This window comes from Aotus nancymaae, unplaced genomic scaffold (genome assembly GCF_030222135.1).
Source record: "Aotus nancymaae isolate 86718 unplaced genomic scaffold, 86718_ANA_hifiasm-v0.15.2.pri h1tg000016l, whole genome shotgun sequence".
Lineage (NCBI taxonomy): Eukaryota > Metazoa > Chordata > Mammalia > Primates > Aotidae > Aotus > Aotus nancymaae.
In genome coordinates, this window is record NW_026988428.1 from 20,290,727 (window position 1) to 20,302,807 (window position 12,081).

At 35.3% G+C, this 12,081-nt stretch overlaps 1 protein-coding gene and 1 pseudogene across 1 annotated transcript in view; one reads left to right on the forward strand and one right to left on the reverse strand.

The window, feature by feature from the left end:
- Nucleotides 1-12,081, forward strand: part of LIN7A (lin-7 homolog A, crumbs cell polarity complex component) — a 144,599-nt gene that overhangs the window by 51,233 nt on the left and 81,285 nt on the right. The window contains exon 2 of the mRNA XM_012442094.3: nt 313-431. Coding sequence (XP_012297517.1) covers nt 313-431 — 119 coding nt within the window. The remainder of the gene's footprint in view (nt 1-312; nt 432-12,081) is intronic.
- On the reverse strand, nt 8,204-9,206 carry LOC105709911 (L-lactate dehydrogenase A chain-like; annotated as a pseudogene).

The following is a 12,081-nucleotide window of genomic DNA, read 5'->3' on the forward strand; positions in this document are numbered from 1 at the left end:
GCAGTTATCAGAATAAATAATAGACTTGTTTCCAGCTCTTCTTTACTGACAGAATATTCAGACTCATTTGTATGACACACGTAACATACATGAAATCCCATCAAAGAAGATGTATGGAGTAACAAATGTGTGGCACAAATTAAAATGACCTTTTACCAAAAAATGAGACCAATAAGCTATGAATTATAAATCCTGATTTTGCAGTTTAATTCCACTTGCTTTTCAATGTCATCATCCAATTGGAATAATGGTACTTTGCTGATGAGATACAGTTTATTCTAGGTTTCTCTATTTTGATTTTTTTTCATTCAGATGTTGCAAGAGCAATTGAATTACTGGAAAAACTACAGGAATCTGGAGAAGTACCAGTGCACAAGCTACAATCCCTCAAAAAAGTGCTTCAGAGTGAGTTTTGTACAGCTATTCGAGAGGTATGGCACTACAATTTTAATAACTAAATTCAGCCATATGTCTTCTGCGTAGAAAACATGTTTTTTTTCTACACAAACAGTTGAAATTGTTAAGATTGGAACTACATTTTAATTTTCTGTTTTTAGCTCCCTGGACAGACGATAAAATATAATTCAGTCTGCTAAATTAGATCCAGCCAGGATTTATACATTCACATAAAACCAAATGTTGATCTTCTGGTACCAGTGAAGGAATTACCTAGCAGGTGATTGTTGCATGTAGTCTATGCTATTTAGGGGTCACATGAAGCCACCTGGAAATTCAGGTAGAAATAGTTACCATTAATGGGGGCTGAGTTTGTCTAAGAAGAACGTCCAACTAATTCTTCCCCAGATAAATCTGAAGTAGTAACCTCCTACTGACTAAACATTACTGTTTAAGGCAATAATGGAAAATACACAGATAGGTTGGTATGCCTTTCTAGCAAATCTTTGTAATGCTTTCTTGACTAATGGTTTTAAGAAGACTAAGGTGAAACAAGTATGTTGAAATGCCTATTTGAATTTTGTATTGACTTGTGGTAGGATTGAGCATTCAACTAATGAATTTAGTTGGTTAGAAGAAGCCACTTGAGATCTATAAGCTATGTTGTTTTACTTGGTAACACATTATTCCTTCCCCATCAGGAACCAGGTAATAATTCATTAGTTAGAACCTAAAGTCCATAAATCCATTTTCCCTGTCAAAAGTCTTCAGTGATGAATCACCTACTGTTTTTCTCTCCAAAGTCAGTTGAACCCAGTGACTATTAAGAGAGTTTATTGTAGCATAGGGCAGGCACCTCTCATGCATGCTTGTGTCACACTCCCTTCTCTTTACAGCTCCTCTGTGGCTAATGTATTCTCTTCTGCCTCAACAATACCAGTTTAGTTACTGTGCAGGAAAGACCAAGGTAGAGACATACAAAACTTCTCACTACAGATTTAAACTGGTGCCCATGCAATGCATGTAAAATTTGACCTTTGTTGGAATTTGTTGACTTATGCTGTGCTTGTGCTAAATTTGTCAGGTGAAGTGTTCACTATTTAATTTTTGTTAATATTGAACACAGCTTAAGTACATAACCATAATAATGTTTCCAAGTTTTAACGTATAAATTTGATTGAAGGCTGTAAGAAGATTTCTCAGCATATGGATTCTTTGCCACTAGCTTCCCCTCAGTGGGAAAGGTATAAGACATCTGAAAACCATATGAGCGTCTTCTTGGTTACAGTTGTCACTCCTGTGTTCACTCTGTAGACCAAGGCCAAATTGCCTATACACTGTTTTCTTCCTTCACTGAGTGCCATTCCTCCGAAATCTGATGACCGATTTTTCTTTTTTAGAGACTCTACCATCTTTTCTATGTCTTAGCATTCTGCTCTCCACAGAACTAACCAAAGGATAGGATACATCAAATATATACCTCTGCTCACTGGGTATATGGCTTATGATTAATTCAAAGTCTCTACCACCATGGAACTCACAATCTAGTGACAGAAAACTATGATAAATAACTATACAGTACAATATCAGAGTGACAAGACTGGAGGGAAATAAAGTAGGATTAGAGGGACTAGGTTGAAGCTCTATTATTTAATGTGATCAGGAACAAAAACTACTTAAAGTAATGGAACAGTCATACAAATGTCAGGAGTCATAGTGTTTCAGACAGAAGAAATCACAAGTGCAAAAACCAAAAGCTACTCTGTGTGCAGTAGAATTAGCAAGGTAGGCTCCCTAGAGGTAGCTGGAGAACAGAACACATAGGCCTAGAAGGCCATATAGTAAGTACATTGGATTTCATTCTAAGCATTATAGGAATCCCCTGGAGAGTTCTGGCCTGATTTTATTTGGTTTTTGAAAATGTCTGTCTGGATGCTATGATGAGACTACAAGTGTGAGTACAAAAGTTGAAACAAAGAGAGACTAGTGATAAAGTAATGAATAGATTGAATGAGAGATGAGATGATAGCAACTTGGACAAAGGTGGCAGCACTGCAAAATGGGAAGTTGTATGATTCTAGATATATTTTTTGAGTGCAAAGTAAACAGAAATTGTTAATGAAACAGATGGCACAGTGGGATGTCAAAGAAAGAAAACTCTATTGAATCTTAGGTTTGGGCTTGAGCACTTGAATGAATGATGTTATAATAAGGTGGACTAGTTTTGCAGAAGACTATCCAAGAGCTCCGTTATGGACATAGTAAGTTGATAATGGTTTTGAGATATCCAAGTAGAGATGTTTAACAGGCATCTAAGTCTGAAGATTGGGGAAGAAGTTGGGTCTGGAAATGTAAATGTGGTATAGATATCCATTCAAATAAACACAGTAGCCTTTCGTTTTAGAGTTTGCTAAGGTAAAAGAGAATGAAATTGAAAAGGAAAATAAACATGAGGGCTTTGTATAGGCATTATAAATATATCTAACAAACTCTTCCTATGGTAGATTGTATTTGCATCATTGGTAGTCCATTGACGTCTATAACTGATTTATAAACAGACTGACATTTTTACAAGGAAAGCAGAAGATGTAATTTATCTACCTTACATTTTATAAATTTGAACTAGTAAGATTAATTTTATGTTTACAACAAAGTCCTTAATAATAATTTTGTTCTTAAAGGCAATGCATGTTACTCAGGAATTGTAAAAGATTATTTCATCTTGCCTAACATTTCGTGCCATTTGTATGATGTTGTTTCTATTCGCTAAGTTTGAAATTTTCTTTATTATTCTTATTGTGTTGATTTACATTTACTGTGGGAAATATAGCAATATATAAACAACAATTCTGAATAGTATTATGAATCTTATTAGTGAAAAGTTCTTCGATTAAAATATGAAATATGAATGCATGTTGCCAGGCAGGTGAAACCAAATGCCAGTCAAGAATAGTGCAGCAATAAAGTATGATAATAAATGTCTTAAAGTTACATTTTAGTGAGCCTAGAATACTTCCTCTCCTGGTATCTTGAGTGCTGATTGTAATACTGGCAAAAAAAAAAAAAAGGACTTTGAAGTTTTGGTTTTTATTCAAATAATGCTCAGAATTTTTGTAGTTATCTGAGTTTCTCAAAAATATTTGCTAGTTAATACTTTTCCTTGTGAAAGTTATTAATGTTGTCATGCAAAACAGAGAAAAGACCAAAAAATGACAGTGACATCATTCTTAGTTGCACTCACCAGAGCAAAAGCAGATACAGGTCACACTTTTGCCAACAAGATTGTAAAACACAAATTATGCTTAAAAAAGAAAGCAGGACAAGCTTTTGCCAAAATATTTTTATTGTCTTACATAAGTGTAACAGTAGCTATTATTATATGTTGAAATAATTCCATATTTTGCTTTACATTTGGATGAAACCACGGAATCAGCTCCTGACGTATATGCAGCACCTATATGAAGAGAAGAGTTTGATAAAATGTTATTTTTTAACTAAAAATAGATGGCCTTAAAAGAGATTAGAAGTTCCCTTAACTGTTTTTTTCTATAACCCATAAGAAAGCATGAAAACTATATGCTGAGATCAGTACCAAAGGAACACCATCTACATGTACAACTAAGAAAGGCATTCCTCTATCAAGAAATAACTTATACTTGAATGCAAATCCTCACACATCTTTATTCACAGAATACAGATAGTGGTAAGCAATACTTTTCTTAATTGTGTTTTGTTGCTGGAGGATCTCTAAAGAGCCCTGATCAATATTTAAATTGCATCTAATCTGTGCAAGTGATTTTAGAGAACATGGCAGAGAAATGGGCTGACACATGATACTACTTTTCTGTAATGAGATGTGCAGGCTGATAAGGGCACATTTACACAAGTTTTTGAATGAGAGGTGAAATAAATATTTTGTAGTACTGATATTCTCAGTAAAATCATTTCTGTAATTTCAAATGACTTCAAGCTTTAGCTTCACATTTTATTAATTATCTGGATTAATTTAAACTTATAAATAGGGGTGAAATATGATAATTATGAAATGTTGATTTTTGAATAAGAGAATTCTGTAAGAGAACTGAATTGCAGTGCAAATAGCTCAATTGTCAAGAGTTAGACTTTGCCCCTGCAAAACTTCATGTTCTTTGTGCCTCAGAGAAAAAAAATCAATAAATGTATAAGTGATCATATTTTAAGAAGACATCTAATTTCTGCAACAGAATACAAAGAAATTCTTGTGGCAACAAAGTAATAAAAAAATAGCTATCTATGTACTATCATCATCTTCCAAGGTGTAAAATATTCATTCTCCTGCTTTTCAGGATGATGTGCTCAGTGACCTGGAGGGTGATGTGCTGTTAACAGTGGTCTGTTGTAAGGACTTACTCCCACATTTATAACTGCTATATGCAGGTTTGAAGCAAAAATGCAGAACAAAATGTCATAATCACCAAAAACTGCCTTCTTTGGCCAATCACCAAATTGAATGTTAGTATTTTCTAAAGTAGTAGAACTATAGAGTAAGAAAACAAATCAACCCTACATGGAATGACTGTCATTTTGTGATAATAGGATTTCAAAATTGGGCCAGTTCTCTACTTCTTTGTACATGCTACAGTTGAATTTCTCCACCCTCTCTAAAGCTATCTGTGGTTATGATAACTGCTTTAGCCAATCACATGTGAGTGGCAGAAGCTATATGTTCCACTTCTTCATGGAAGCCTTTGAGTAAGTAAAAGACTTGCCATGTTCTCTTCCCTTTACTAGGCAACTAGTAATGTTTTATATGAGAAATTATCAGTCAGTCTTGGTTTAAGAATGAGAAAATACAAAAATATAGGCTCTAGCTAACCTTTCATGAACAGGTAGTCTGAGCAAGAAATAAACCTTTGTTACTTTAAATCCCCAAGGTTTAGAGACAATTGTACCTCAGCATTACCCAGGGTTCCCCAACTGATGATACACAATGATCAAACCAAATTTACTTTGGAAAAATGTTATAAGCAATATCAATCCTTTAATTACTATAAAACAAAATTAATGTTTTTAAAAATATGTAAACTGTGATATGTCTTTTAAAAATTATATGAAATTTGTAACCAATATAAGTACCTATGGCCATTAAGCAGTTCACAGTTTTAAAAATTTTGAGAAACTTGGGTTACAAATTTTATTTGCTTCTTGTTTATCTTTCATATTCTCCTAATTTTATTATTTAATTTCTGAGGCTAGAGCTCATTAACCCTCTAGCACCACTCCTGGCACCATCCCCCACCACTCCATCTAAATCTTACACCATATCTTTATAAAGGGATTTTTTTGTTTTATGAACTTAAAGATATAATCAAGATAGGAGAAACATTTGTAGTCTGTCAGTTTACTGTTCAAGTGCTCCTGGTCCCCAGTGAGAAATATTTTTTTGAAATAACTGGTAATTTTCACCACAATGCCTCCCAAGAGGGATATGTGGGAAAGGTCACCATGAGACATTCTGTCAGATCAGAGACAGAGCAAAGTCCTTAGAGGAGTGTTGTGGCCAAATTGACCAAAGTTTGAATCCCAACTTGGCTGCTTATTTTTGCCTTCTCTAAAACCGTATTTTTTTAGTTTAAAATAATGAACTAATACCACCAGTCTTGCACTGATCCTGCTAATTAAATATCGTATATGTACAGCTACCTAGTACAGTGTGTTGTAGCCAACAAATACACAATCAATGGATGCTATCATTATTAATGAGTAGGGTCCCAAATTATCCCTAAGTGTAGTGTTTTGGTAAGTCAGGGAATGAATAACAGATAGAAAGAGACATGGTAGTTTCTATAAGCTGAATCTAAGAAAACACACAAGACTAGTATATTTATATTCATTAACCCACCATCAATAATTATAATATATTGAGCTATTTCACCCTATTTCCACAACCATATGAGAAGTAGCATTATAACACAAGTTTTTGTTCTTGATGCTCTTCAAATTAATGTCTATCAATGTCTTAATCTACTCTGTGGATAAAAACACAGAAGGAAAACTTAATCAGCTTTATGAGAGAGCCAATGATTGGTTGGGTGACACAAAGTAGATTCAGAATTACCCTAAGAAAATACATACTTGGCTCATTAGTGACAACATGAGATAAAATAAGGATAATAGGAGAAAGAGGAATTGGAGGAAGAAAGAATGGGTGAGAGTGAAGGTTGAAAAGAAAAAATGAAGGGAAGAAGAAAAAAGTAAGAGAAAGAAGGAGAGAGAAAAGAGAAGGGATGAAGGAAGGAGGGAGGGAGGGAAGTAAAGCTGATACTGAATCATGGATTATTGTAGTATAATGGAAAAGTACAGAAAACAATATTGACAATGGATTGTGACAAATCTGTATTCACATCCTTGTTTGAGCACTTCATTATGTAATCTAGTGCCAAGTTACTTAATTTCTGTGATCTTGGTTTTTAAGATAAAATAAGACAATAATAACTTCATAGGATTGTCAGAAAGATTAAATAAAATGAGATAGCACATGGCATACCTGACTAATATAGTGCATAGCCTGAGGAGTTGATGATTAAGAAATGGTAGCTATTCTGGTACAAATCTTGATGTATTTAGGGACAAAAAACTAAAATTTTAATATGTTCTAATAGAAATATAGTTAAGAATAATAAGAAGAATAGTACTGTAGTTTTTGAACATCCAAAAAAATGCAAAACTTTTAAATAGATGGCTTCAAATTTTAAGATAAATGTTAATACATTGTAGTGCTTGTAGGAAAAGACAGCCAGCATAAGAAGAGATCTGGATACCTTGTCAGATGACAAGAAGTTAAGGACTTGGTGATATTTAGCCACATAAAGAGAAAAGACATGTGTATCATGAGATTTACCACCCAATATTTGATGGGATAAAGGGCAAGGGAATTACCCACGCCAGAACACTGGATGAAAAATGGAAGAATGCAGATAACCAATGATAACTAGATATACACAAATATTACAAATAGGCTCATTTGTAATACAGGAAACTTCCTATAACAACAGCAGAGATTAGATGGTATATTTCAGATTACTTTAGAAAAGGGGTATTTTAGTTAAAGATCATATACAGACTTTATGTTGTAAGTTAAGAGCAAACATATGTATATTTAACTTAGCTTTATTTTGTTTTCTTTGCTTTTTGTGCAAAAATTATTTATAATAAAATACTTTTTTTTGTTTTTTAATGCATTTAATCTTTCAACATTTTTAATTTTTTTTCACTGCTCAAGGTTTATTGGGGGTTTTAGTTGGTGTAACACTTGGATAGTTGGTTGCATTGTTTATATGTAGGTATTTTTACATTGTACAGTAATGTATGCTATTGATATATATAGTTCACAAAATAAGATCCTTTGGAACAAGACATGCGATATTGGATCTAACACTGAATGCCAGGATGTGACTGACTGGGAAAAAAATGTTGGACTAGGCATGTTCAGTGAAGGAGCCAGGAAGTTATATAACAAATGAACATCTCTCTGGCTCAAGGGGCAACTGCAGCATGTGCAGCATTGGCAGTGGTGCCTCAGAGGTGGCAGAACTATTTCACACTAACCAGTTTAGGACTACACAAGATTACCACCATCCAGCATCAGAATATAGCTGTAGCACTTTACAAACCATTCCTATTTCTAACTTCTGGAATTGATGTTTTTCCCAGTCCATCTTAAAATATTGCTGCTTTAATCACAGATCAGATAAAAAGGACAACATGCACAACCTCCAGCTAAATTCCTGTTGTAGCCTAGACAGTGAAATGGTATGACATCAGAAGACTAAAATTGCAGCTCTTTTTGGATCCCCCAAAGTGTATCCGCACTCTTGTTCAAACAGGCCTCTTCCTCAGGAGTCAGAGTCACCTTTACAACGTCTGAGATTCCATTCTGTCCCAAAATGCAAGGAACATGAGGAAGACATCATCCTTTATTCCATAGAGACCCTTAAACATGGTGGAAATCGGGTGCACCCGCCTGATTCTTCATTATAGTCTCTGCCAAATCTGCCACAGAGAGTCCAATGGCCCAGGATTCACTACTCATGTAGCCTTTGAGTCTGATCACCTCGTAAGCACTCTCAACCAACCTGCTTGTGAACCTCTTTCCACTGTTCCTTATCTGTGTCAGTCCCTAAATCTGGGTGCAGTCTTCAGGGAGACACCAGCAACATTCACTCCACTCCATACAGGCACACTGGAATCTCCATGTTCCCCAAGGACCCACCATGACAGCTTAATGGGTGAACTCCCAGCCTTTCCCCCATCAGGTAATGGAATCAGGCTGAATCCAGATTGCAACCACTTCCAATAACATGGTTTTTGGGAAAGCCACTTATCTTCCAAGCCACATAGGTCAAGATACCCACTGGATTTGAAACAATAAGCAACTTGCAGTTCGGGCTGTATTTTACAATATTAGGAATGATGAATTTAAAGATGTTCACGTTACGCTGGACCAAATTAAGACAGCTTTCTCTCTCTTGCTGATGTGCCCCAGCCGTAATAATGACCAGCTTGGAGTTTGCAGTTACATTTTAGTCTTTGCCAGAGACAATCTTTGGTGTTCTAAGGAAAAGGCTACCATGTTGGAGATCCATCATCTCTCCCTTCAGTTTGTCTTCTGTGACATTAACAAGAGCAAGTTCATCTGCCAAGTCCTTCATTAAGATACTGATGGCACAGGCCATGCCAACAGCACCAACCTCAACAACTGTAATCTTATTCTGGGGGATCTGTTCTTCCTTTAGAAGATTATGAATCAGCTGATCCTTGAGAGTTGCCATTTTGGACTTGGAGCCAAAAGGATCCAGGAATGCACGTAGGGCGGGCGTCGGGGGCACACGGCAGTGGGATCTGGACTCGGCAGCAGCTGCTCCAGCCACATTTTTAATGTTTTAAAATATGTTAATGTTTTCCTTTAAACATGGACAGGGTAGCATGTATTTTCACCCAAAGTTATTGTTCTTGTACAACGACGTCTAGAATGGCATTGCATTCATCAGAATTAATGAAAATGCATCTGACGTTATGTTTGTGCATATCTCTTTCTGTTCACATTAAACTTTAGCTTAAGTTGGCAAATGTCAGAGAAAAGAAAGCTGATGGCTCCTACATTTCCTTTGATTTTATTTGCATTGCTAAATGTGATGGGACACAAAAGCCAGACTGTTTCTTGTGTGATAAGTTTCCTGCCAATGATAGGATGAAGTCAAGAAAGCTTATTTCTGAGCATCCTGAAAATAAATCACACAATATAGACTTTTTTCCCCTAGAGAAGAAGTTCAATTTTAAAAGGATGGAAATTTACCAAAACTTATATTTGCCCTAACATGAAAGTTTTGACATGTTTCCAATCAAAAGAAACCACAAATAACTGGAGAAAGCTTATCAATTCAAGTATTCTAGAAATGCTTGAGCTGGTGGGTTGCTTAGAATAAAAAAAAATTAAAATAGCACCTCTGTTCATTTGATAGAACCTACTCTTGAACTCCGATATTTTGCCAATATTTCAAAGCTAGTTATGGTGAAAATAACAGCTGTGTCATTCCCATTCGGCATGCAAATGAGTGAAAACTATTATTGTTTCAGTAAAACTCTGAGTTTTATCTCTCACCTGAATGTTGTGTGTGTGTGTGTGTGTGTGTGTGTGTGTGTGCTGCCTCCTCTCAGCAGTAAAGAGTTTCTTTGTCAACCAAAACTAATGGAACAAAAATCTTGATACTGCAAGTACATATGGAGTGCATATGGAGTTACGGAGTTTCTGGATGTAAGATCCAGATTGATTAATCTGGTGAAGACAGAGGTTCCACTTGTCACAGAGACATATTGGCTTCACCATCAGCATGCATTTGTGTGAAATACTCTGACAATCATCCTAAAATGATGTTTTGTGGGCTCTGTTAAAAGCAGCCTAATAATTTCTCAGCCATAGCCTGAAATCTAGAGTTTCAAAAGTTTTTATTTGGAAATGAAGTAAAATGTGTTCTTTTTACTATTAGAAGGTTTTTGGCTTTCCAAAGGATAAGTTTTAATGCACTTGGCTAAACTTGGGTCAGAAATTTCATTTTATATATTTTTTAAGTAAAGGAGAGCTGAATCTTAAAACAATTTAACAAGCGAGGTTTATTCATGGATGGACTTCCTTGTAGATGTTAGGCCAAAAAAAAAAAAAAAAAAATGAGGTCAGTCTTTTTTTTTTTTTTTTTTTTTTTATTTTAAAGACGGGGTTTCCCCATGTTGGTCAGGCTGGTCTTGAACTCCCGACCTCAGGTGATGCGCCCACCTTGGCCTCCAAAGTGCTTGGATTACAAGCATGAGCCACCATGCCCGGCCTAGGTCAGTCTTTCAATTTCACATTTTCTGGTCTAGTAGGGTGGCTCTGGAAACACCTGCCATTTCGGAGAAAGAAATTAGAAGTAAAATCTTGTGACCTTTCCATTGACATGAATGTGCTGAAAGAAAGATTTTAGTGAGGGCAAAGGAGTTGAAAATGAGAAAGACATGTCAGTTTATCCATGGAGAAGATCTACAAACATCTGTAAAGACTGCAAAACTCTTTTAAAGGTTACTTCTGCTTAACTGCTTAAAATCGAAAGAAGGATTCAAACATCTTCCCTTGCTGACAAAGGCTGCATTGTTGACACCAACCTTTGCAAAATTAATTTCATTTGACTTGAGGACAAAGGGTTTTGTAGAAACTGAATTCACCTTGATGTGTCTTGGAGAAAGCTCAGGTGTCTTGACAAAAGTCTACTCTGCTCTGATAGGGAATTTAATTCTGTTTGATACTGAAAGCTATGCGAGCTGCAACTTTTAGCACATACTGCTATTAAAACAGATGAAAAATTGTTTGGATCCTAAAAATAACACCAACATTTTCATATAAAGGACGGATCACTCTAAATTTTAACTTCTTCCTTTTTTGAGGGGTTGTGGAAGCTGCTCCATAGACACAGCAGTGTTATCCCATAGGCAGAGTGTCCCAGAGTAACCTAAATTTTAACTTCTTACTAAGCCAAATAAAATAGGCTTCTCATTGAAAACTATTTTTAGCAGACACTATTTTTCCTTTTTTAAAAATATGATTTGGTTAGTAATTTGCATTTATTGTTTCATTTAGAAAGAGGTCATCAATTTTTATAAGAAAAATGAGTCACATAATTCTTTGTAGTATGTAAAATAACTCAATATCAAATGCAAAAATAAAAATAAATGGCATGAACATTTACACACATGAGTGGATTTTTCTTGGGATAACTTCACAAACTTCATTAAATTTTCTAAAGTGTCCATGATATCTCCTCTCTCTTACATCCAAATAAAGACTAATTAATAAGGGACTATGATATCAGTTGAGAAACACTGCTTCACTAGGTAGTCTGTCCCCCGTGGTCCTTCCAGTTCTGTGAATCTACAGTTACATAACTTTTTCTGTGAAAAACACAGAAGAGCAATCTATGTTTTTCTTCATGTAGATGCAGAACTTCTATTTTTGGCACCACGATGACAACTGTTTATTTATTTTTTCCTCCCAGTGAACAAAGTCGTTTAACCTTTTCTTGCTTCAATGTTGCCAACATAAATGGAGAGAAGTTCATTTGTACAAGCCATAAAATGAATGTTAAGTTACAAATTGACATTTTAAAGCCAGTTTGCTGT